Source organism: Elgaria multicarinata, chromosome 3, assembly GCF_023053635.1.
Source record: "Elgaria multicarinata webbii isolate HBS135686 ecotype San Diego chromosome 3, rElgMul1.1.pri, whole genome shotgun sequence".
Taxonomy (NCBI): Eukaryota; Metazoa; Chordata; class Lepidosauria; order Squamata; family Anguidae; genus Elgaria; species Elgaria multicarinata.
The window spans coordinates 6,808,056-6,835,766 of NC_086173.1; the positions used below are offsets into that span (position 1 = coordinate 6,808,056).

Consider the following 27,711-nt stretch of genomic DNA (forward strand, 5'->3'; position numbering starts at 1 on the left):
CTACAAGGTGTCCACCTGGCTCACTCCATCTCTCTGGCCCAGCTAGGCTCTTCCACCGCCCTGGTCTCTCTGAGGGAAGCCTTGTCTCCTCGACCCAAACCCTAATGTTTCCCTGAGGCAGGACTCCCGCCTCATCGAGTCCGTCTGCAAGGTGTCCAAATGGCCCACTCCATCTCTCTGGCCCAGCTAGGCTCTTCCATGGCCAAACCAGAAACCTTTTGCAAGCTAGGAGAGAACAGCTTCTTCTCTTTTGTTAAAAGGCAGTTGATATACCAAGAATATGAGGGAGAAGTGATACAGCGAGGCCCACTCCATCGGCTTGGCTTAGACAGACTGCAGTTTGGCCCCTCCCATCCTAGAATTGTTCCCTCAACAGCCATTCTCACAATTAATTCATATTTTTTTTAAGAACTGATACCTAAATTTTCCTCTTCGCTCACTTGTTTCCTTTCCTTTTTTCTATTGTGTCCATTTGAAGGTATGGCATCATTTAAAATTGCAGACCACCTTGAGTGCATAGGCAGAAAGGCAGTATATAAATGTAAGAATGAAATAAGTAAGATCATAACCAGGTATAGTCAAGCGGGGTAATAAAAACTGCCAGGGGCTAAGAATTTCTGTGGGCGCATTTCCAAGGCTGACATAAAAATCGCCACAGATGCCGCCACCCTCCCCACATCAAAAAAATAAAAACAAACCTTAAAAAAACCAAAATCAAAAACCCTCCCACACCCTTTACTGAAAGATCAGAAGAACAAGTCCTATTTTCAGTTACTCTTTTTAAAACAATGAAGAAAGCCCCATTGTCCAAACTGCATTCAAGGGGAGCTCTCACCAGTACGAGACAATCCGAATATTAGAATTCATCTCTTCCAGAGGCAACACGCATACAGTTAGCCAAGAGACATCCCTCCCGCCCCCCCCGCCCGCCCCCAAACACTCAACAACAGGTAGGTGCCAAAGTCAGGCGGGTAGAGACCAGCCAAGGAGTTTGGGTAGGCCCAACCAAGTTCCAAATGACACAAATTGTCCCAAGCAGGACCTGTTGGGACTAATTACATGACAGCTGATATGCCAGCGCAGAAAGTATATATACACAAGACGTGGTCCATGGGATTGCCAACCATCCTGGCCAGAGAGGGTGGTTGGGTGTGTTGTTTGGCGACCAGAGACGACAAGCTGCCGCCTGCCTCGCCGACGTGAAGAGACAGTCCAACGATTCCAGAAAGTTCTACCAAGTTGGGCTTGATGCTGATCCTGGAGGTTAGCCATGTGGGAGCGGATGGGTAGGTTGTCAGTTGGCTGAGCAGCTCCATTGAACAGCAAGGGGTGGAAAAGGGTACCAGAGAACCAGGGAAGAGGCTGTGTACAAAAGTCCGAGCGCCTTCACATGTTTCATTCTCCACTCCTCCTTTCCGTTACTGTTACCCCACATAAATCCATGCAACTGTCCCATTTTCTGTCTCCTACTCACTTTAAGCCAAACCCTAACACTCTGCCTTCTGGGCCCAAATGGTACCAATTCCACAAGTGTGCTTTGCTTAATTTTATTCTGCTTCTAATAGTCCAGTTCCCAAAGAGTTTTAGAATTCTGTGAGAAGGGCTAGAGGGCAAGAAACAGATGGAATGAAGATACATTTTGGGTTTCAGCCTGGCTTTGGCCCCCTCACATGCAAGAGATCCACTGTGGCCATATAAAATGGCCGCCCAGCTAGGAGACCTGGGTTTAAAATCAGGCCTCTCTCATGGACACCCTGGGCAAGCTGCAGATTTCTCTCAGGCAATATCTCCCCCCCCCCCACTCACTTTCTCACAAAACAATTCCCCACTCACTCCCATTTCCATCTGCTTGCCTTCCTTACAGACTGGCAGTTTTTAATCTCACCTACTCCCATCCCATGGAGGGCCAGCATGACAGAAACACAAATGGAGAGGTCTATTTTTCCCCATTAAAAAGAGCATCCAAGTAAGGAGTGCAAAACCTTCCCTGAATCCACAGGTTTATCTCCCCAACTTCCTTCTCCCAGCCTGGCTCCATTATCAGAAGCAACCCTAGTTGAGGGAAAGATGCCTGAAAAAGAGCGTGAGGAGGGGAGTGGAAGGGCTGGCTCTCTTCCCCTGCACGGCCCTTTTGATGTTTGGCCCTAAGAGCCAGCCTACATTTATGGTAAAATTCTGGACTATGTTCCTTCAGAGTGCAGGTAGTGGTGGTCTTATTCTTGAATTCTCTCCCTTGTAAAACAAAAACAAAATGTTCCCTTCATGTAGAGGTCTAGCAAATGAGGGAGAAAGGTTTAGTGGAGCTCACTCCCTGAGGTGCTTGCTGACTACATGAGGGAGTTCTTTTCTTTTCTAACACACAGGCCATCGTCCAAAGTTATGCCCCCTCCCACAAGCAGTCTGAAGTGCCTCAGCCCCCAAACCCTCCCATCTCCTTCTGTGTAATGTGTAGATTGGCTTGAGTTTTCTTAACCCAATCAATTCAACTGCAAGTCTCTAACTCTCTCTCTCTTGCACACGCACACACACAGCGCCTCTGCTTCCATGTGCCAGCTTTCAAGCAACCAGTTCCATTGCAAATGTCATCTCGGCCCGAACACCCAGGTTCTGATCAAGACTACATTGCGGGACGATCAGCTCTGACAAATAAGGAAGTCGCTTTGACAGATAGGGATGTTCCCTCCACAATGGCCGGTCTTGGCAAAAACAACAGGCTGTTCCTGGGCACGTGGGCAGCCAGGGATCCAGATCAGTCATTGGTGATACCTTTGGCCCGTAGTTCTTCTTGCACCCGAGCAAGGTACGTAGGATCAGGATAGCCAAACCTGGGAGGAAATGGAGAAGAAATGGCATGAAGCTCTCCTCCTTAGACTAGGCTCTAACAGCTTAGCTACCCACTGGGTTTTACTACTAGCAACTCTGGGATTTTTTGGATGCTTACCAGGGAACCCTCAAGGAGGAGATCAGTGGACAGACATCTCTGAATGACAACCAGCTTTGCAATGTGCAGGGGAGATTTGGGTGCATTCTAGGTTATGTTCCCTTGCTTCACACATATCAAGTGTGAGGGTGCAACAGGCCCGGTTAGTTACCTGGGTAGATCAAGCGCACATAGAATATGCCCCAGAATTTCCTACACTGCACATGGGATGACTTAGTGGATAAAGTGGCAGTTACGGGAACTCTGGGGGAAAGTGATCACATCATACTTGAATTCTTGATTATGAAGGAGACAAAAGTTGAGTGTAGCCATACAAGCACTCTGGATTTTAGGAAAGCTGATTTTAATAAACTAAGAACTATGATAAGTAAAGTCCCATGGCAAATGAGCCTAATGAGAAAAGGAGTGCAGGATGGGTGGGAGTATTTAAAAAAGGAAATTTTAAAGGCACAGTTACAAACAATTCCAACAAGGAGAAAAGATAGAAGACAACAGAGGAAACCAATGTGGCTCCACAAAATGCTTAGAGATGACTTGAAAACAAAAAGGGATACATATAGGAAGTGGAAGGAAGGCCAGGCTACAAAAGAAGAGTACAGACAAGTGGCGCAGAAGTGCCGAAATGGCATCAGGAAGGCTAAAGCTCAGAATGAGCTGAGATTAGCGAGGGATGCTAAAAGCAATAAATAGGCTTTCTTCAGATACGTGAGTAGTAAAAGACAGAGGAAAGATATGGTGGTTCAACTGCTTAATGAGGATGGCAAATTGATAACAGATGACAAAGAAAAGGCTGAAGTGCTCAATTCCTATTTTGCCTCAGTCTTCTCCCAAAAGCGGGTCTATGACCCCCCTGGAAAAAGTGAAGCAGAAGTTGAGGGGGCAGGATTACAGTTTGAGATTGATAAACAAATGGTCAAAGAACACCTAATTTCCTTGAATGAGTTCAAATCTCCAGGGCCCGATGAACTGCATCCAAGAGTAATGAAGGAGCTAGCGGAAGAACTCTCAGAACCTTTGTCTATTATCTTTGCAAAATCATGGAAGACGGGTGAGGTGCCGGACGACTGGTGGAGGGCTAACGTTGTCCCTATCTTCAAAAAGGGCAAAAAGGAAGAACCTGGGAACTACAGACCAGTCAGTCTGACATCCATCCCTGGGAAAATTCTGGAGCAGATTATAAAGAAGACAATCTGTAAACACCTTGAAATCAATGCAGTGATCACTAGAAGCCAACATGGATTTGTCAAGAACAAGTCCTGTCAGACAAATTTGATCTCATTTTTTGATAAGGTAACCTCCCTTGTGGACCGTGGGAACGCTGTGAACGTCATATATCTTGACTTCAGCAAAGCTTTTGACAAAGTACCACATGACATTCTGATTAACAAACTAGCTAAAAGTGGGCTAGATGGAACAACTATTCGGTGGATTCACAGTTGACTACAGAATCGGACTCAAAGAGTACTTATCAATGGAACCTTCTCAAACTGGGCAGAGGCAACGAGTGGGGTACCGCAGGGCTCAGTCCTGGGCCCAGTGCTCTTCAACATTTTTATTAATGATTTGGACGAGGAGATGCAGGGAACGCTGATCAAATTTGCAGATGACACAAAATTGGGTGGGATAGCTAATACCCTGGAAGACAGAAACAAACTTCAAAGTGATCTTGATAGGCTGGAGTGCTGGGCTGAAAACAACTGGATGAAATTTAATAGGGATAAATGCCAAGTTCTACATTTAAGAAATAGAAACCAATGGCACAGTTACAAGATGGGGGATACTTGGCTCAGCAATACTACAAACGAGAAGGATCTTGGAATTGTTGTAGATTGCAAGCTGAATATGAGCCAACAGTGCGATATATCTGCAAGAAAGGCAAATGCTATTTTGGGCTGCATTAATAGAAGTATAGCTTCCAAATCACGTGAGGTACTGGTTCCTCTCTATTCGGCCCTGGTTAGGCTTCATCTAGAGTATTGCATCCAGTTCTGAGCTCCACAATTCAAGAAGGACGCAGACAAGCTGGAGCGTGTTCAGAAGAGGGCAACCAGGATGATCAGAGGTCTAGAAACAAAGCCCTATGAAGAGAGACTGAAAGAACTGGGCATGTTTAGCCTGGAGAAGAGAAGATTGAGGGGAGACATGATAGCATTCTTCAAATACTTGAAAGGTTGTCACACAGAGGAGGGCCAGGATCTCTTCTCGATCCTCCCAGAGTGCAGGACACGGAATAATGGACTCAAGTTAAAGGAAGCCAGATTCCAGCTGGACATCTGGAAAAACTTCCTGACTGTTAGAGCAGTGCGACAATGGAATCCGTTACCTAGGGAAGTTGTGGCCTCTCCCACACTAGAGGCCTTCAAGAGGCAGCTGGACAAGCATCTGTCAGGGATGCTTTAGGGTGGATTCCTGCATTGAGCAGGGGGTTGGACTCGATGGCCTTGTAGGCCCCTTCCAACTCTGCTATTCTATGATTCTATGGGTTCCTCACCAGAAAAGCTGTTGTAGGAACTGTTCTCTTGAGATTTTTCTTTTCTTTTAAATGATGCTGGCCAAGACTACACGTGTACAGCAGGATAGAGAATTCACTCACTCTGCTCACTGAAAAATATGGTGTTCTGTGGTACATTCATGAGGTAGATACGACAAAGAGAAAGCAGACTTGAAGGACATGTGGTGTCATGCCTCAGCTCTTGCAATGGCCCAGAAAGATGGCCTTGGTTCGCTACTTTTGTCTCAGGCACAACATATACATAAATAGGAGTCAAGCATGAAAACCAAAGTGGTGCAGTGGATAGAGTATTGGACTGGTACCGGGGAGACCCAGGATCAAATCCCTACTCAGCCACGTAACTCACTGGGTGATTTTGGGCCGGTCACTATTTCTGAGCTTAACCTACCTCACAAGGCTCTTGGAAAGACCTAATGGGAGTTCACTTTGAGCTCCTTGGTGCAAGAGTGTGATAAAAATGTTAAAAAAAACACCACAACTCACACAAGTAGTTAAACTTTCCCTCAACTGTATCACTTCAGCTTGCTGATGTGGAGATGCATGTTTGAAAACTCCCCCCACCCTTTTATGTACAGAACTAGGATGTCAGGAACAAGGATTCAGTCTAACATGCAACTGCCTCTTTCCACTCATGTACATACAATCCAGCCTCAAGAGGTACAGTTGAAGAAAAGGCCAGCTTCCCACCTATGACATGGGTTAAAACGTGCCTATGCCTGAGATCAGGGGGTATAGAACTTCAGGTCTTGGGGCCAAATCAGGCCCACCTGGGGCCAAATCCGCTCCTCCCAGATGGCCATGCCCCCTTTCCCCTAATCAATTTCCCCACCCCATTCTAAGAGGTTGAAATGACTTCCCTAAGGCTTATTTACGGGCAAGAAGAGCTAAAATGTGACCCTGTTCAGACAACACGCTAAGCCACAGTGGTTAAGCAGTTTGAGCTAAACATTATGGCTTAGCATGTTGTGTGAACCATGATTTAACGTGTCCTATGAACCATTCCCAACCATGTTGGCTACATAACTACGGTTTAAACACGCTCACTAATCATTTGTTGCAAAAGGGTTAGTGGCCTAACCATGGCTTAGCATGTCGTCTGAACAGGCCCTGTGCTAGTATTTTGGGTCCTAGCCAACACCGGAATGTGCCCCCTGAGAGCTTCTCCAAAACAAAATTCATCTCTTGGGCTGGAAGAGGTTCAAGACCTCTGTCCCAGAGTGTCAACACACCATGAGATAAATCTCTGTGTTAGCAGTCTTGAATCTCAAATAAGGCCTAATAGGGGAAAGGATTATTTCATCCACTGCTCCCTGGTGTCAAAAGGAGGTACTACAGGTACAACCCAGCTATTCCTAACCCGCACCCAACTGGAGCCAGGCAAAGCACTCGCTCACTCCTTAATAATGCCAAGGCTCTGGGTCTTATAGAATATGGCTGTCCCCCAAACACTCTCTAGGTTACCCACTAAACCAGTTTTGGTGAGCCAGCCCCACTGAGCTTATCTCCTCCCCAACGTCCCCGCCCTCCTCACATCCCACAGCAGGGCCTTACAGTTGCGGCCCGCCAGTGCAGCTGGTTTTGTGGTGGATGTCATTCCAGGTGATGACGTTGGCCCGGCCGGTGGTCATGGAGGTGCCGATGGTGAAGGTGAGGCGTTGGTCAAAGGCCTTGCGGAACAGCGCCAGCACCTTGTTGCCTTCGGGGCAATCGGGGAGGTAGGCCACGCGGGTGGTGCCTGGGTAGCGGACGCCAGGATTGGGATGCTCCACCTGCAGAACGGGATCGAGGAAGGGCGAGATAAATCCACCATTAGGCTGGAAAAGCAAGTGGACTGCAATACACCTGGGCTGTGAAGCCAGGGGCAGCACAAGCTGAGATGCCTGCCCTAGGTCAGACCCTATTGCCCAGCTGTCCATGACCCTATAGGACCATCCTGCTTTTACTAAGACGGGCTTCTCCCAACCTGGTAACCACCACCCCTCCAGATGTGTTAGACTATAATTCCCACTCATTGGCCATACTGGCTGGGGATGATGGGAATTTCACTCCCAACTGGTTGGGGGAGGCTGCACTAAGGCCTCTTAGTCCTCTGTAGAACTGTAAGATTTTTAAGAATGCTGAAGGACCCTTGGTCTGATCCAGCACGACACTTCTTATGTTCTTAAGAGTAAACAGGAGAAAAGAATGATACACTGAAGCAGATGGATTTTCTATGCGGTGGGGTAAGGACTATAGCAGAGGGAGAACTGAAACAGCGAGCCATTACTGGCTTTCAAAACTTTGTCGTGAGGATAAAAATGGGGCGGGTGCCGCTTTGAGGAATTCAGACAGCAAGGAACGATGAATTGGTTAACAAATAAAAAGTATGTTTACAAAGTTCATCAAATACATATGCTCATTCAACTGGTTCATCTGGTGCGATTATAATGTAAGGAGAAACTTTCTCTATCTTGAATTGTTTTCATAAGAATATTGTATTTTATTCTTTTAAATATTTGCATTATAAAATGGCATTTTAGTTTCTTAACTGGTTGTAATCCACAGAGAACATTAGTTATTGGGGTTGGTGGGTTAGAAATGTACTAAAATACTACTACTACTGACTATTAGTAGAATTGTTCATTATTGTTAAAAAATGTTGAACTCTCTTTTAATGATTATGTTGCAGCAAATTATATGAACATGTTTATTCCAATAACAAATACTACACCTGATTTTAAGTTGTCATCTGCATACTGTGAACCTGGAGCTAGTCATCATGAAGGGCCAATATAACAGGGATGAGAAGGCTTCAGGCATGTTTGGGAGCTACTTTGTTTTTTACTAGAATGTGGAGATCCACCAACTGGAGCCTGGTGCAAAACACACACACTTTGAATTAAAGAATCCTGAGCCCAGGAATTTGTCTGGAGCACCAGAATTGAATGGAGCTTACAATCCTTCCACGTGGAAACCCACTCCTGGTTTCCCCAAGCTTTCTACATTTCAGCAGTATAACTTTGTTGCTAGTGGTAAACAACCGGGAGTCCAAAATCCTTGGTGATCTGCTGCAAATCACCCAGAGATCTACCAGTAGATCCAGATCTACCTTCTGCCCACCAATGGAATACAATATAGTTATGGGTTTCGAGTTGGTCTTTCAGGGATTCCTCACAGCCAGTGCCTATAATCAGAACAAGATTTAGGATCCCAACCAACTATATAATCATGGAATCTTAAGGGGATGCTTTGAGGTGGATTCTTGCATTGAGCAGGGGGTTGAACTTGATAGACTTATAGGCCCCTTCCATCTCTACTAAAGAAACCTTTGGGCCTGCTTCAGCTGGACTTCCCCAAGGCCATCTACTATCAGCTATCCTGTAGGAAGGATTCTGATAATTTAAAGGTGGAATCCCATGCATGTGTAAACAGGAAAAAACAACACCTACAATTCTCAGCATTCCCCAGCCAACACGGCTGTCTAAACATGCATAGGATTGTACCCTCAAGATTATTTATTGTGGCTTTATTATTATGTAAATAAACCTTACACCACCGAAATGCTGTAGGTCTCTTGGGACTCTCCTTCTAAAGAAACGAAGAACATAAGAAAAGCCATGCTGGATCAGGCCAAGGGTCCATCTAGTCCAGCACTCTGTTCACACAGTGGCCAACCAGCTGTCGACCAGGAATTCACAAGCAGGACATGGTGCAACAGCACTCTCCCACCTATGTTCCCCAGCAATGGGTGAATATAGGCTTACTGCTTGGTTAAGCACTGAACTGAACTGAATCCTGGTGAAGCACTAAAGCCCCTGGAAATGTCACCACAGAAGTGAGGGTGCACATATGTACCAATATCAGTTTAGGAACATATTCTTGGCCATACCCATGGGACTTTCTCCCCTTCATTTAAATTACTTTCAGTGCCAGAACACAGTACTACATCAATCTCACGCCCGCATCCTTTTTCTCCTCTCGGTGCGCTTTCCCTGCAAAGCAATACCATCGAACTTTCTGCCTCTCACCTCACCTGGCTTGCTGAAGACCCATCTCTTCACACTGGCTCCTCCCTCTCCCGCCCTGATCTTCTTCCCTCTTGCATCTTCCCAGTTTCTTCATTAGAATCCACAGAAGCAAAACCAGGAGGAAAACATCCCAAAGGCACCTTAACAATTGGACTTATTGTTTAAAGTTTACCCCAATGCATTCCCAGCTAGCTCTTTCCCAAAGGTATTTTCCCCACTCCTTTCCTGTGAGATAGCTTCTCTTCCTTTGCCGTCTGCCTTCTAGCCTCTTTATCCAAGAAGTGGAAAAAAATACCCACAATAAAGAGCAGTAGGTCTAAATGCATTGGGTAGACTTTATTTTTTATTCCCCCACCCCAAAGATTCCAAAACCTGTATTAGTGTAATGTGTTTATTAGGCCCAGAAAAAGCTTTACACAAAATGTGCAAGCTTTCAAGATTTCCAAATCTCTGCATCAGGCAACATGTTATAAAAAGCAAGGGAGGGGGGAAATAGGGGAGGGGGAAAATCAGACTTGATTTTGAAGTCAGAGTGTCTGCATGTTCAGAGTCCCAAGATGGAATGAGGGTCTGCAGACATTCAAATTAGTCTCGGCAAGTCATGTGACGGTTACAGCAAGGATTTTTCAATGATACTTTAAACTGATTTGAAGATTCTCCAGTTAAAAAGGGCCATGTAGCAGATGATGGGAAATAATCTCTACTGGAGATCCACAACCAGCCAGAGGGAGGGCGCTGTTGCACCCGTGTCCTGCTTATGGATTCCTGTTTGACCACTAGATGGACCCATGGTTTGATCCAGCAGGGCTCTACTTATATCAGAATAGACAAGTATTGGGCTGGATTACAACTTCCATCAACCCCAGCTATCTCAGCCAATGGCCATTCTGGCAGGGGTTGACAGCACTGTAGTCTAACACATCTGGAGGGCACCAGGTTGGGTTAGATGGACAAATAAGCTTGACATGTTGCATGTTTTCTGTATTCCCCTATGACCAATGGCTTTCTTTTAATGTTTATTTTGCAACTTTGTTGTGGACTGTCAGCCTTAAATGAAACTTAAAAATAAACAATATTGGCTCTGATCTCCAGCATGTGTGTGCTGACGGTACTCGTGAGGTACTGGTTCCTCTCTATTCGGCCCTGGTTAGGCCTCATCTAGAGTATTGCGTCCAGTTCTGGGCTCCACAATTCAAGAAGGACGCAGACAAGCTGGAGCGTGTTCAGAGGAGGGCAACCAGGATGATCAGAGGTCTAGAAACAAAGCCCTATGAAGAGAGACTGAAAGAACTGGGCATGTTTAGCCTGGAGAAGAGAAGATTGAGGGGAGACATGATAGCACTCTTCAAATACTTAAAAGGTTGTCACACAGAGGAGGGCCAGGATCTCTTCTCGATCCTCCCAGAGTGCAGGACACGGAATAACGGGCTCAAGTTAAAGGAAGCCAGATTCCAGCTGGACATCAGGAAAAACTTCCTGACTGTTAGAGCAGTGCGACAATGGAATCAGTTGCCTAGGGAGGTTGTGGGCTCTCCCACACTAGAGGCATTCAAGAGGCAGCTGGACAACCATCTGTCAGGTATGCTTTAGGGTGGATTCCTGCATTGAGCAGGGGGTTGGACTCGATGGCCTTATAGGCCCCTTCCAACTCTGCTATTCTATGATTCTATGGTATTTTCCCCCTCCCTGGTTTCATTTCCCCCACATCAAATCCATGCTGACTCTCCAAGACCAGGGCAGGATCTACACTACTGCTTTAAAATGGTTTATAATGTTGGGGGGCCATGATATACACTCCATATAGTGTTTTCAAACCATTTTCAAAGTGTTATATCGTGCTTGGTGCAGATCTGGCCCAGCTCAGTTCTCCCAGTGCCACCCCTTCGACTGGAAACGCTCCTCCTCCCTTTGACTGTCACCAACAGCAGTCAATCATTTTAATTTTAGAAATCTTAAGAAATAAAATAAAAACCAGGTGAGGCAGGGACCCTGATGAGTGGCAAGAGAGGTGTCTGCGGGTGCAGTGGTACCCACTGGCACCACTACTGCATACCCCAGGTTTACACAAAACAATTCGCCTTTGGTGAATCATCTGGATCTCTGTCTATGCCAAGGGGTTTTAATAATTGTCACTTTAAATGTTTTAATATGGGAACTTATTTAATATATTTTTAATTTTTGTATATTTGTACTTATAGGTTTTAAATGTATATGTTTTAAATCTTGTAATGCCATCTTGAGGCCCAGCACTGGGCAAAAGGCGGGATGTAAATAAATATAATAATAATAATAATAATAATAATAATAATAATAATAGCAACAATGCAGAGAGAGATCAACCCAACTTACTCCTTGTATGCCAGGTGGGAAGACGTACTGGATTATGATGGTGCCATATTTCTCGTAGCTGGGGAGCAGCAGGCTGGAGTCCTTGGAGACCAACATGCGCCCGTTCTCCGGCTGGTTGCCCACCAGTTGCCCATAGAAGCGCCCGCACATGGGGCAGGCCTTCTTAACCTGCAAGGCCCGCGTGATGCAGTCCTCACAGAAGGAGTGCTTGCATTTCTCCAGAGTCTTAATGTTCTGGATCTCCCCCAAACAGATGGGGCACTGGCTGTCCTGCTCCTCCTCCCCGCCTCCTCCTCCTCCGCTGCCGCCTCCCCGCGAGCAGCCAGCCACCCCTCCGCCACTGCCGACCACTCTCGGCCCAGAGGTCTGCTGCCCCCTGGAGATCAAGGCGGCCCCTCGGCGGTGCAGCTCCATCGCCCCATGCTCCCGGTTCTTCTCCATCAAGGCCATGCATCCCATGAGCTCACTCTGGCGCTGGGCTTTCTTCAGCTCCTTCTCTGTCTCCTTGAGCAGGGCCTTGAGGGCCTTGCGGGCCAGGTAGAGGCCGTTGCTAGGCCCGTGGGCAGGCATGGTGATCTGCAGTACGTAGATCTCGGAGGTTTCGCCATCGATCAAGATGCTGACCTTGTTCTCCTCCTTCAGCTTGACCAGCTTGGCCGGGCTCTCCTTGGTCAGGAAGTCCCAGACGTGCTTATTTACCGTGAGCCTGTTCTTGGTGGTGCCTCCACAAGCGGCCATCCTGGATAAAACAAACGATACTAAAGAGGGAGAGAAAGACAAGACAGGGATCAAAGCTGCAGGAAGTGGCTCCTGACAGATACACAGACACCCACGTTCAAGCTACCCCATCATCAGCACAGAGCTGGACCTTAAGACTGGAGGGTTTTATTGATCTGTTTTGATAATGCATTTTATTTTTTGCTGAGCAAAACATACTCCAGAAATAAATAAAAGCTCTTAAGCTACAGTAAGAGTGCCATATAAAATACAAACAATGATAATGGGATACTACTAGAGCCGGCCCTACCATTAGGCAAAGTGAGATAGCTGCCTCAGGCAGCAGATTTGAGGTGTCCTGAAAGGGCAGAAAATTATTAGTTGTTATTATTGCATTTTTGCCGACAGTGAGGGTCTTATGGGGTTTTCTGCCTCAGCTAGCAAATAACGTGATAAACGAAGACTCCTGTGACACCTTTAGTCTTTTATTTTTATTTATTTATTTATTACATTTATATCCCACCTTCTTTTCCCCAAGGAACTCAAGGCGTACATTATTCTCCTCCTCTCCGTTTTATCCTCACAACAACAACCCTGTGAGGTAGGTTGGGCTGAAAGTCTGTGACTGTTACCCAGTGAGCTTCCATGGTTGAGTGGGGACTAGAACTCGGATCTCCCAACTCCTAGTCCAACACTCTAGCCACTACATCTCACTATCCCATGCATGGTTAGACAGAAAAGTCCTACAACTCCCAGCATTCCCCAGGCGGCATGACTGACGTCCTTAAGATGTCACAAGAATCTTTTGGGTTTTTCTGCAGTACACGAACACGGCTAAATTCAGGTGGTGGCGTGGATAACTTGACTGGCCTTGATTTGGCGGGGAGGGGGAGGGGGCCATTTGCTGCTCTACCTCAGGCAGCAAAATACTTAGGGCAGGCCCTGGCTACTGCCTGCTGGCAAGGCAAACACACTCACATTCCCCTGATGGATTTGCCGTAGAACGATGAATTTCTGCAAAGCGTAATCTCACAGGTTATAATTGTTCTCCATTTACAACAGCCCCAATTGCACTGGGATCATTGGAGTCTTGGGCTGGGGTGGGCTTTAAATTAAAAATAAATGAATTAGATGCAATCCTATGTGTATTTAGAGAGATAAAAAAAAAAATTCCTACAACTCCCAGCATTACCTAGCCAGCCATGATAGCTGGAGAATGCTGGGAGTTGCAGGATTTTTTTCTGTCTAGGATCGCACCCCCCATGTTGTATCTTTCCACTAGCTTTATGACTTGGGAGCTTTTGGTCTTCATTTCAATACAAGGCTGCATCCAAGAGTAAACCGTCCAACATGACAGAAAAAGAAAACCCGCCTCCCTCAAACACTAAATTAAAAAGTGATCATAGACAGACCGAAAGCGCGGACAAACAGAAATGAAAAAATCTCTCGCTCCCAGACTGTCTCACAAGAATTGGCCCGTCAAGGCACCCTCTCGCCCTGCTCCTCTTCCCATTAAGCGTCAAGGGGCGGCGTGGCGAGGCAAATTACGCCAGCAGGGCCCGACACGCGATGAAGAGCGGAGAGATCGCGCTTTATAAAAAGGGCCCAGGTGCTGCCTTGTGCCAAGCAGGAGACGCGTCCAGATCCCTGGGTTTGGAGAGGGACCCCGCAGCCTGGTAGCATCACCATGACGCACCCGAAGGCAGCCTTGGCGTGGGTGGGTGGGTGGATGGCTTCGCATCCAGGCCTTTAGCCTAAAGAAGGAGTTGACTCCCGGCGGCAAATGGCAGAATAGAGGGAGGCTTGTTATCCCTTGATCACGGGACCCAACTTCCCCAGGGAAAGGGAGAGGGAAGAATTCAATCCCCGGAGCGCAGAAACCCCACCAGCACGGGCTAAGAGGAGGGGGAGAAGGAGCGGGGCGGGGGGCGAGAAAGGAGACCCCCCCCCCCGCTCCACCCGCCCGTAGTCCCCAGCCGGAGCGCGCAACCGCGAGCGCGGCATCGTACCTGGCGAGCCCATGGGAGAGGCTGAGAGCGAGGACCGGCCGGATGTGGGAGTTCAGCTGAGCTGCGAATCAGAAACTGCGGATAGGAAAGGAGGAAGCGGGTTAGGTCGCATCGTATTTATAGCGGTCTCGCATTGATAGCCGAGGCGGGCGAGCTCCTCTGGTTCGGCCCAGGCGCCTCCACGCTCCGCCCAGAGGCGCCGCCGCTGCCCAGCCTCGGTCTGCGCGCGAGGAAGGACACCACCACCACCTCGTCCCCTCCCGACGTTTAGTGTTTGTTGAAGTTCACTGACATGTAGAACCATGTTTACTCAGAAGTAAATCCTTTTGTTTTCAATAGAGCTAATAAAAACATTCAGGGGTGCGGGTTCCATGTTTTTACCCTGCCCACTACCACGCCAGAGAAGCGAATGGGACCAGCCTTCCCCAACCTGGTGCCTACTCCTATCAGCCCCAGCCAGCATAAGAATGTAAGAAGTGCCATGCTGGATCAGACTGTGGGTCCATCTAGCCCAGCACCCTGTTCACATAGTGTCCGACCAGTCGTCGGCCAAGGACCAACAAAGCAGGACATGGTGCAACAGCACCCTCCCACCCATGTTCCCCAGGAAGTGGTGCACACAGGCTTACTGCCTCAAATACTGGAGATAGCATACAACCATCAGGGCTAGTAGCCATGGATAGCCTTTGCCTCCAGGAATTTATCCAACCCCTTTTTCAAGCCATCCAAACTGGTGGACATCACTACATCTTGTGGTAGTGAGTTCCATCATTTATCTCTGCACTGTGTGAAGAAGTCCTTCCTTTTATTTGTCCTGGATCTCCCACCAATCCGCTTCACGGGATGACCCTGGGTTCTAGTATTTTGCAAGAGGGAGAAAAATGTCTCCCTGTCCACATTCTCCATACCATGCATAATTTTGTACACCTCTATCATGTCTCCCCTCAGCCTCCTTCCCCCCTAGCAACCAATCCCAGCTGTTGTAACCTTCCCTCACTGGGGAGATGCTCCAGCCCCTTAATCATTCTAGTTGCCCTTTTCTGCACTTTTTCCATCTGTCTATCTTTTTTTAAGTATGGTGATCAGAACTGTACACAGTATTCTAAGTGTGGTCACACCATAGATTTGTATAAAGGCAGTATGATACTAGCAATTTTATTCTCAATTCCTTTTCTTATAATGCCTAACATGGAGTTTGCCTTCTTTACAGTGGCCACACACTGGGTTGACATTTTTTGAGCTGTCCAACACAATCCCAAGATCTCTTTCTTGTTCGGTCACCAGAAGCTCAGATCCCAATAGGTTATACTTGAAGTTGGGGCACGAATGCTGAGAATTGCAGTTCAAAATATCAGGAGGGCACCAGGTTGCGGAAGGTTGAGTTGTCACAGAATACACTGGAGCTGCCTTACACTGTAGTCTGACCATTGGGCCACCTTGTCCAGAATGGTTTGCTAAGACGGGGAGCCTTTCTTGGGGGGCTCAAACAGAGACTCTCAAAATATAAAGTGTCTACAGGAGTGGACAATTTTTGGCCTGCAACATGCTAAACAAAAAGTTAAGGATATATACAATGGTGTCATTTATCTTAAGACCACGATCTAAGCGGTTTTGGAAAAGGCTGAGGCCCTGCACAACTTTTAAAAGGGAGTGACACCTTCTACCACACAACTGTGGGAACTGTAAAGTCAGCCCAATTAAATCTTCAGGGAACATACAGCAGCCTGCATTGGCCACTGACGAGAACTTCATATTGAAACGTGTTTGGCCTGTTTACTTTATGTTGTTTCTGTTGGATATTTGTTCCTGTGAAATATGTTATTACACATTTAATGCAATATTATTGTTAATTCCAATTTTATTCTTGAACATTAAATATAACTGCTTCATTGTATATATCCTTAACTTTTTGTTTAGCATTATCTGGTTGTTTGTTAAGGATTTCACCTTCCTTTGCTTCTGTTTTTGGCCTGCAACATCACATCATCCCTCACCATTGGCTAGGGATGATGGGAGTTGTAGGCCAAAACATCTTTAGGAAGGCCACAAATTGCCCCCTCCTGTAACAGGTAAGCAGATATGACCAGTTAAGAGTCACTCCCCTCCTGATGACTTCATTACTGCCTTGGCCTGTTGCATTAGATGCTTTTTCCAGCATTGAGTGCAGAGGTGAGCATCCTCTGACCCTACAAACTCCATTCACTACTGGGTATGCTGATTAGTGTCATTGTCCATAAGACAGACCGGAGCTAGATGCACCTTTGGCCTGAAGCATTGGATTTTGTCATAGGCCACTACTCCAACATCTCCTCATCCTACTGTGCAAAGATTCCTGTGTGAGGTAGGACTAAGTCAAGGAGTAATAACTCACTAACTCAAAGCCATACAATGTGTTTCCTGATTGCACAGGGATTTAAACATAGGTTTCTCCTGTACAAAGCCATCACTATCTCTGGGGTGGCAACCATATGTCCTTTTGATGTGTTGGACTACAACTCCCATCATTCCTAAGCATTGGCCATGCTGGCTGGGGCTGATGAGAGTTATAGGGCCTGTTCAGACAACCCAATAAGCCATGGTTAGGCCATTAACCCTTTTGCAGCAAATGGTTAGTGAGCATGTTTAAACTGTAGTTATGTAGCCACCATGGTTAGGAATGGTTCCACAACACGCTCAAAATGCTTAATCAATGTGGCTTAGTGTGTCGTCTGAACAGAGTCATAGGCCATTTCTGCACCTGCCTTTTTTCCAGGGATCGTCCCGGGATCATCCCTGTGTATGCAAATGACACACAGGGGATCCCAGGAGCAGGCAGGGACGATCCCTCCATTTGCCTGGGATAATCCTTAGGTATAGAAAGGGCCTTTGTCTAAAATTACTAGGAGGCGCTAGGTTGCTTATCCCTGCTGTATCTACTACACCACACTTGCTCTCATTACAAAGCACACCTACAGTTCACACTTCACCATAATGCCCAGAGAGCATTTTTATATCATGCTAATTATACCTATAACCAGGACTTAAATTTGGGCATGGAAACATACATTTAATGCAATAAGAATGCCTCTGCCCATGTATACATTGCTTTTCCCATGACACAGGCTCGTCACAAATACTTTGACACACCAACTCAGAAGGGAAAATGTCCAAGCTTCACGCAGGATGAAAAGCCCTGATCACAAGTGACTTCCATGTAGGTCAATTTAGGTGAATCCCACATGCACGGTCTCATTTGTGTGGAATGCATCCATGTCTATTTCACTGTAGTGGGAGGCAGCCTCCAGTCATGGCATCCTGCCACATTAAACACTCAGAAAAATGGGTCACAGCATTATTCACACCTTTCCTTATAAGGAGACAGTATGGTGCAGTGGGTAGAGTGTTAGGCTTGGAGGTGGGAAACCCAGATTGAAACCCTCACTCATCTGTGAAGGTCAAGGAACAGCCTGGGACACCTCCACCCCCTCCTCCTCAACTAGGCCATTTCATGTGATTATTGCTGAAGGATTAAAATACCATTCAAATGTTACAAACAACAACAACAACAGGTTTTGTGGGACTTTTAAGGAGTAATTTATTCTGGCATAAGCTTTTGTGGATGGTGTCCACTTCATCAGATGCATGAAGTGTTAACCTCAAATTGGTAGATCTATATACCCATGTGGGGAGATGGAAACTGTGTTGTCTGAGGGAACTGAAATGCAGAACTGAAATGCAGCAGTGAAAGGTCTGTAGTACCACAAGACTCTTTGTTGGTTTTGCTAATTAAAAGGGAATTATCTAATCTGTTTTTATGCTTTTTATGGTTTTAAATTTTGTATATTGGTTTTAGTTTTCAGTGTTTTAATCTTTATAAACCGCCCAGAGAGCTTTGGCTAAGGGGCGGTATATAAATGTAATAAATAATAATAATAATAACAACAACAACGTAACAGGAGGACGTAAAATTCTGGCAGGAATAGACTATACGGACAGACACAATACAGCTGCAAAAATAATTCACCAACAACTGGCCATCAAATTCAACCTTATCAAACAACCTACACCATACTATACATACTCACTCGAAACAATCTTGGAAAATGCAGATCATAAAATATACTGGGACAGAACAATTCATACTGACAAAACAATATCTTGCAACCAACCAGACAGAACGGTCATAGACAAAAAAGAAAAACACAAGTACCTCATCGACATAGCAATACCGAATGACAAAAATGTTGTTGAAAAGGAAGAGGAAAAGAGAGAAAAATATACACCACTGGCCATGGTGTAAGTCATGAAAAGGTCACAATTATTCCATTAGTCACATCAATCACTGGCATCACATCAAAAAACTATACAGAAAACCTTCAGAAACTGGGCTTACCAAAATGCATCCACACCAACATCCAGAAAGCAGTCATACTGAAAACATATGCTTAGTTGTCAGGAAATTCCTGAATCTGTAAAAGACAGCATGACTTGGCAATGCCCATCATGTTTGTCTAGAACAACTGCCATGAGCAAGAAAGAGATATTATTATCATTATCATTATCGTTATTATTATTATTATTATGACTAACATGGCTACCCCTCTGGAAATTACTCAAATGTTAGTTATTTTTTTGTTGACCACCCCCTATTTGGGAAGAAACTGCTGGCTTTAACCCCATAATCTCCATTGAAACAGATTTTAAGTAGGTGCTATTTGCTCTCACACATCTTTTTTTACCCCAGCCTCTTCAGTTTATATTTAGATTATAATCTCCTTGGGCCAGGGACCCATGGCTTTGATTCTGCAAATCAACCCAACCACACACAAGGGGTTCTCAGTGCTTTTCTTTACTCAATAGGATTTTTTGAGGAGTAATGCCAGACAATTTCCTGGGAAATTTTGTTCCAGGTCATGATGTCACAAAGTCCTGCAACAACATTAAGATCACTTAGGAGGAAATGTCATATTCCCAGGATTTACTTTTTGAAGCTGGATTGTGGTGGGGAGAAACTCCCAAGTAAAGAAAGGTTGGGAGCGAAACTCTGAAGGAAGAAGGCACTGATCTCTCAATGACAAAGCAGAGTGAATACTTCCTCCATTCCTTGAAATGGGGTTGCGGTATAGAAAATTAATACTGTCCTTGAAACAGCAGTTTATTTCCTTAAAGCAGCCCATCCCAGCGTGGAGTCCTCCATGTGTTTGGGACTACAACTCCCAGCATTCCTGATAATTGGCCATGCAGGCTGGGGTTGATAGAACTTGGAGTCAAAAACCTCAGGGTGGGGTGGGGACCAGGTTAGAGAAGGCTGCCATAAACTCTCAGTATGTACCTGTCTGCCTGCCTGTTAATTTATTTTAAACACACACACTGCACATTACCCTATATTCAGAGGTACCTTTTAGTAGGACCAGGGGAGTTGGGGCATCCTGCCCCCACTTTCAGACCTCATTGTGATAATAATTCCTGATCAATACCTATAATTTTTTAACCAACTCACTAGTTCTGCATAATGCCTGCCTACAGTTAGGAACAATTAAGTACTAGGCATGCATGCCAAAAGATACACGGTTCTTTGCTTTTTATAGAACAGAAGAAGTAGTAGTGTTTCTGTGTGGCGAAGAGTGGGACGGGGGGGGGGGGGGAAGACCCCAAAGGGTAAAACTGATCCATGTTTACAGAACTGCTATAAGCATGAAGAGGTATGAAAAAGCTCTGGAATGACACTTTTTGCAAATGAATCTCTAAGGATGGCCTTTGATTAAACGTTACTCCCCCCTTCTGAAATGGCACATCGCGCAGGTGTTTCCACTTTGATGTTGGAAAACAGCCATGCTGTCCCAGGTGTAGCTGCATTGCTAAGACAGGGATGCTGCAGTCCAGCCCATGAGGGGTGGAATTCATGCTGTAACGAGTGGAGGGCAGGAAGTCTTCAAGGGAGCTTGTAGCCCCAGCATCCTCTCTTCTTCCTGTGCTTCAGCGTAGACAGCTCCATCACACCGACAAGCCACCAACCTCAGAGGCTGATGACTCATGGATAGGTTTGGGGCAGCCAACATTTGTGTGCAAAGAGTGCCGATTAAGGAGCCGAAGGGTTGTGTGAGCAAAAACCAGGCACCAACATCACAATTGGTTTCTAGCTGTGAGCAACACAACACTTTCTTGGTGTCCATATCAGCACCATGTTCAAGCCTGGTCCCAAGGGTGTTTGGAGTAGGAATCATAGTTGCCTAGAACTGCTGACAGCTATGTGGAATACCCAGCCCAGGGGGAATAAGAATCCAGCTGATTCTCAGACTAGAGTCCATCTGAGTGTGGTTCTTGAATGACCTCAAACATTGCTTAATTGAAGCCTAGGAAAAGTTTTTCCGTGGCAGGCCATCACCTCAGAGCACACGGTGTGGGTTATTGATTAATTTCAACAGATCGGTGTTGCACTAAAAAAAACAGTCTCCCACCCTGCATGCTTTGCTCAGGACAGCAGATTGGTGCATGTGCAAACAAGTTCTACAAAAATATTCCAGCAATTATAGTCAATTTACAGGCAACTGCATGGCCCTTGAGGGGTACAAACAGAGGTGCCTATTATGCGAGTGTATTAATCAACGTGGAATTTGGACAGATAATCCATTTTTAACTTTTAAAAGCAAGTTTCTAGCCCTTAAGGGCCAAGTGAGCTGTAATATTAAAAAAAGAAGACGACGTCAAAGCAGCTTCTTCATCCATAGTGAGCACTTCGCTGTATAGCTTGCATTAAAAACCAAACCAAACCACATACCGGTAAATTGAATGCTGATTCAGCCACCCCTATTTCAGACAGGCAGCCCACCTTTTATTTTTGAAGTACCACATGCCCATCAATCCTTAAAATATGCACATTTTTAAAAATAGTTGTAAAGCTGCTGCAGGGATTGTGGGTGGAGGAGAGAGAAAGTAGGTCCATGATGTCACTGGCATCAGCCAATAGTCCTCCCCAAGAGGATTTTCCCAGGTCAAGCAGCACCATATAGAAATTCGGCACGTGTGTGTGTGTATGTGTGTGTGTGTGTGTGTGTGTGTTTAAGAGCTCACCTTGGCGCCAAAGAAGTGCATCAGTGTACAAAGCTGAAAAGTTGTGTCCACCACTCTCACATCAGCACATTTCTACATATCCTATGGCTGTAAAAGGTCGAGTACTGAAACCCAGCCCCCTCTGACTAATGGAATAACAACAACAACAACAACAACAGGATGAGAGCTTTCCTGGCAACAACCAGATAACGTTTTTCAGACTGTTTTCTGGGAATTGCTAGGGTTCCTCAGTGAGATGGACAGGTTTCTCTGAATGACAGCTGGCCTATTGCTTTTCACTGCAGCCACAGAAGAGTATGAGGTGCATTCCAGGTCACACACTCTCAGGTGCAGCAGTGAGGAGCCAGAAATCTGGCCTGAGCATTACATGAAAATCTACATGATTAAAGGCATGCCCCAGCAGCCTCTGCAAAATCCTGGAGTTCCTCAATACAGTCAGTGCAGAAAACATTATCTGAAACTTGGATTTGTTAAAACTGTGGATGTAAGGAAGTACAGGCTTTCAAGAATTCTTCACTGGGCAGAATGGCAAAGCAGCTACATATTAGGTCAACAGAGAGCAAGACTAGTCACAAGCAGTCCAAATATCTGGCTTTCAGATAGTAAAATCTAAGCCAGCACCACTTTTTATATCATCTATTTAAGATGTACACTGTACATCTTAAATAGATGGTTAGAACATTGTACAGCCCGTTCCCAGGCATATTTACTCAGATGCACGTCACTCTTGGTTTCAGTGAGATCTACTTCCTAAAAAGTGTGTGCAGGGTTGCAGAAGTAAATCCCACTGGGCTTTCTTTCAGAAATAATATGTATAATAATTCAGTCTTAGTTCCCCCCCCCCAATTTGACCTGATGAAGAGTTCTGCTTAATCCAGAAGCCTGCATGCTCCCACACAACATTGCAAATAAAATTTCTAGCCCACAAAAATTCTAGTACCCTACCTATTCAAACATAATTCTTGGCACACTGGTAACTTGAGTGTGTGTGTGTGTGTGTGTGTGTGTGTGTGTGTGTGTGTATAAATATCTCTCTTCCAATTTACCAAAGCCCAGCAAAGAGTCTTACTTGTCAGAGGTGAATGGCCATTTCCAATGCCAGTCTTACATAAGAGGTTCATGGAAAAGACATCATTTTGCCTATTTGGGGATACTTTGAACAAATATAGCAACAACACCTTGACTCACACCAAGTGCCAAGATCACAGTGACAGCATCGCTTCCTTGTCTAAGAAGGCCCTTCGTCTTGTTGGCGTTGCTGGCTAGACTGCATGTGGGGAGCAAGCGGCATGGATGAGGGCAAGAAAAGGTGAGCCAAACGGCCCTCTCTCTGCAGGATCTGCCACAGCCTTCCCCAACTTGGGGTCCTCCAGATGTGTCAGATTACAAATTCCATCATCCCCACCAGCATGGCCGCCACTGTCTGGGAATGATGGGTGCTGTAGTCTGACACATTTGGAGGGCACCACGTTGGGGAAGACTGCACTAGAGCATCCACTTCTGGAATTAATGCACAAAACAAAAACAAAATACCAACAACCCTTCAGTGTTCTGGAGCTGAGATTCTATAACAATAAAGCAAACCTATGCAGCCACTTGTGTTTGGGAAGGATCCTGGCGTAACAAACCCAGCTGATGAAGTCATTGGCCTCAACTCTACAGCAAAGCGGCAGAGAACTCTACAAGAACCAGGCACCTGTACAGATTTTGCATGATGACAGACAACATGAAGAAAATACTGCCAAACACAATCACAACAGTCAGCCAGTGACTTGTTGAGCTTTTAGTAGGGGGAGAAAAAGCAACAACCTGCAGTTTGGGAATTATAAGCCCTGAAGGATCAGAGGCGAAAGATGGGGAGGTGGGGTGGGTGGGTCAATCTTTCCTGCTTATTTCCTCCAAGATGGAGGCTGAGATGCATATCATACTCCTTTCCCAACCTCTGGCACCCTCCAGATGTTTTGGATGGCAACATCCATCAGCCCTGGCCAGCATGAGCCACAATCAGACATGAAGGGAATTCTGGTCCAAACATCTGGAGGGTACCAGGCTGGGGAAAGCTGCCTTATAAAATCTAGTGACCCTTCTGGATCACACCACAGGTAGCTTTTTAAGATTCTGCATCAGACTTCCCTGCAACCAGGTGCCCTGCAGATGTTCTAGACTACAACTCCCATCTTCCCTAGCAAGCATGACTAATGGTCAGGAAGTTGTAGTCCAACACATCTGGAGGGCACCTGCTTACAGAATGCTACTCTGCATCAACGACCATTGCACAGCTAGTGAGGGTGACCAGTGACAAAAGATCAATATCTTGGAAATGCAATTTGTATGGTCTGTTACTGGTCTGTTACCAGAGAGAATGAGGAATTTCAGGAGGCATCGCTTTTCTCACCCTTGTGTCTCAAAAAGCCCTGCCCGTTCAAAAACATAAAATCTCACCCTCTGTTCTCTTTTCGTATAACCATCAAGTGCCCTGCCCTCTATTGCATCTGGATACTTTTTATCTATGTGACCTTGGGCAAGGCCTTTCCATTTCAATAGGCCTCACCTGTGCAATAAAAATAACAGGCCCTGCTGGCCCATTGTGATGGAGGAAAAAGGAAAACAAACACGGAAAAAGGATGGAGGAGAAAAGAGAGACGCAATTGTAAGGGGGGGGCGAGAGAAAGAGACCCTTTCAAGAGGACTCCTTCTCCTTGAGATCCACCCACCAGCCAGGGTGCGAGGGGGGGGGCGGTGAGAAAGGTTTTGATGCTAGCCAATTCAGTAATTCAGGTTTGTTTTTTGTTGTTCCCTGGCTTTGGACAAGAGCTACTAGCCCCATCAGACTAGCCGATCTATTCACCAGAGGTTGTTTATCAAAGATGAGGCCCAGAAGCCTTCGCTGTCTTGAAATAATAAGAATAAATATGGAACAAAGGAGGAAGGAGGGTGGAGTTGAGGTGAAAGACAGATGGCTCGGAAAATAAAGCTTTATTGAGGGTTTTCTCCACACACTCCCAACCCGAGTCACATCTATCTCCCCACTTACCCCAAAAGCGCACACCCCGTATATTTTTAAGAGCCTTTGCCCTTTAATACCACTACCACCCTCGAGACCCCAAATCCTAAGACCCACAACAGTGCCTGGCGAAAAGATTTCTCTGCCCACCACCGGTATGACGTGTGAGAGAAAAGGTGGGCAGTTTTAAGTTTCATCTTCACTTGACCCAATTATGCCCCAGATCAACACCACCACGTAGAGGGGGGAAAGGAAAGAAAGAAGGAGGAAAAAAGGAAGGAAGGAAGAAACCTTTGCCTGATGCTTGCTTGCTTGCTTGCCCGCCCCCGCGGTTCTGGGAGGTTTGACAGGTAGATGAATAGGGTACAGCGTTACATAAAGAGCTCCCGATTTTGTGTGTGTGTGTGTGTCCGTGTCCCTAAAAACGGAGAAGGATCCGTCCTTTCTACCGATTTCCCCCCACCCATACAAGCGATCATAATGCCCCCCCATCAAAACACACACACACACACACAATCCTTTAGGCAACACCCCTGCTGCAAAGCCAGCTGACAAACAATGAAGAGAGACGCCTGCAGCTGCTGCTTTGACTAGCTGCTGCCTGGATATGCAGATGGACTCTGATCAATGCGCCATATTATTATCATCATCGTTATTTAAAAACACGCACACACACGCACACCACTGACAACACGCGAAAGGAAACAGAGAGGATGCTCTCCGGACAAGTCAAAGCCAGACGGCGCCGGCTGGAGCTCGGCGCCGCATAACTCGATCGCGCCCAAAGATGCAAGACCTCTGCCCAGGCTGGCGGTGCAACGCCACCCCGATCCCGCAACTAGGTCGTGTGTGTGTGTGTGTGCGCGCGTGTGCGTGTCCCAACCCCCGAAAGAATGGCACCCACCATAGCGGAACATGCGAGGCTGGCAGGGACGCGCCATCCATCGAAGCTGCTGCTGCTGCTGCTGCGTGCAGAGACGACGTTGCCAAAGAAAAGATGGGGGCGGGAATCAGGGGAGCGGGGCGTTGAGGATCCCGCGTTTGGCGCGGCCGGTGGGGCTGCTGCTTCTTCTTCTTCTTCTTCTTCTTCCTCCTCTGCCTCCGCCGCCGGGGCTGCGATGATCACCGCCGCCGCCGCCGCCGCCGCCGCCTCCCTCCCCGCCAAGCAGCCATCGCCGGGCGCGTCACGTGGCGCCGCTTGTTGCTGGCATGATGGTCATAGCCATAGCAACAGCTCGACGTGATCGCGAACGAGAGGCCGCCCTGCCCGCCTGCGCGCCCCAAGGAAGGTGGTGGGCGAAGGCGGAACGGCGTCGGGGTGCTCGCCTTGCCGGGGGCGGGGGAGAGGCGGTACTGCTCCCCTGGTTCTCTCTCTCTCTCTCCCTCCCTCCCCGGGCTCCGCGGAGGAGGGGACGTGATCCGAGGACAGCCAGGGAGTGGGACAGCCCGACCCTCTGAACGCTTACTCGGGAGTAAGTCCCACGCGGCGCGCGGGCAAGGAGGACGTGAAGACTTTTCTGGAATGCCTGCCATCCACCCCCCCCTCCACCCCATTCTGTAATGTCCATTATATAGGGTGACCCTATGAAAAGGAGGACAGGGTTCCTGTATCTTTAAGAGTTGTATTGAAAAGGGAATTTCAGCAGGTGTGATTTGTATATATGGAGAACCTGGTAAAATTTTCTCTTCATCACAACAGTTAAAGCTGCCCTCTTTTAAATCTGGTCACTCTAGTATAGCTCCTGCAGCTTTAATGGTTGTGATGAACAGGGAATTTCACCAGGTTCTCCATATATACAAATGACAACTATTGAAATTCCCTTTTCTATGCAACTGTTAAAGATGCAGGAGCCCTGTCCTCCTTTTCATAGGGTCATCCTAGGATTAAAGGCCCTGCTTGAATTAGTAGTTGGTGGTAAATGCAGGCTGTATGACGGTCCCATAGTCACGCCAGTCTCTCCCCCCCCCACCACCCCACCCCAAAAGCAAGCAGCCTGTGTTGATTCGTACTAGGAGTTTTCATCTGCCAGGAGTACAGCTAATGGGCTTTCAGTGCCCATTTAAGAACAAACTACCCCCAGCCCCCAAATACTCTGCCCCGCCATAGGGAAAGCTCACAACTATCTGTTGCTGCGGCTGCGAAAACCTCTCCTCCCCAAAGCCACTGTGAAGGACTACAGCCGACCCTAGAGGGAACAGGCCAGCCTTGAGGAGGGGCAGCAGGTGACGTCATCGTCTCTCCAGATCACAAAATGCCAGTGTGCTGCGCCCAGTGGAGCCACCCTTATGATGAAGGGCGTAGTGGAGGCTCTTCTAGAAATGTTGGCAGCCTGCCCTGCTACCTTCAACAGGGTATGTTCTGCAACTTCCAAAGCCTTAGGCTGTCAACATTTCTAGAAGAGCCGTGAAGCTCCATCCGCAGGCTCCCGTTCACGCACTGGTTATCTCTCGGTTGGACTACTGCAACCTCCTTCTCTCTGGCCTCCCCTCATCTCACATCAGTCCGCTGGTCTCTGTCCACCACTCTGCCGCTAAGATCATCTTCCTGGCCCGCCGCTCTGACCATGTCACTCCGCTTCTGAAATCTCTTCATTGGCTCCCAATTCACTCCAGAATCCAATATAAACTTCTCCTGTTGACCTTCAAAGCTTTTCACGGTCTAGCTCCTGCCTACCTCTCCTCTCTCATCTCACACTATTGCCCCGCTCGTGCTCTCCGCTCCTCTGATGCCATGCTTCTCGCCTGCCCAAGGGCCTCTACTTCCCTTGCTCGGCTTCATCCATTTTCCTCTGCTGCCCCTCATGCCTGGAACGCTCTTCCAGAACACTTGAGAACTACCAACTCAATCACAGCTTTTAAAACTCAGCTAAAAACTTTTCTTTTCCCTACAGCTTTTAAACTTTGAGTTTGTTCTGACTCTATACTGTTAGCTTCACCCTTCCCGGTGCCTGTTTACACTTCCCTGTGCCTGTTTGCATTCTCTTTCCCTCCTTATTGTTTACTACAACTTTATTAGATTGTAAGCCTATGCGGCAGGGTCTTGCTATTTACTGTGTTATCTGTACAGCACCATGTACATCGATGGTGCTATATAAATAAATAATAATAATAATAATAATAAT

The 27,711-nt window shown here is 46.7% G+C and overlaps 1 protein-coding gene across 1 annotated transcript; it reads right to left on the minus strand.

Annotated features, from left to right (window-relative positions):
* Window positions 1-205: 205 nt before the first annotated feature.
* DTX3 (deltex E3 ubiquitin ligase 3) lies at window positions 206-25,526 on the minus strand. Its single transcript, XM_063119244.1, has 5 exons — window positions 25,494-25,526; window positions 14,536-14,610; window positions 11,810-12,567; window positions 7,005-7,222; window positions 206-2,825 (listed from the first exon to the last, which is right to left on the minus strand). The coding sequence occupies exons 2-5, from the start codon at window positions 14,546-14,548 to the stop codon at window positions 2,750-2,752; spliced, it is 1,065 nt and encodes a 354-aa protein (XP_062975314.1). The 5' UTR covers window positions 14,549-14,610; window positions 25,494-25,526; the 3' UTR covers window positions 206-2,749.
* Window positions 25,527-27,711: the final 2,185 nt, after the last annotated feature.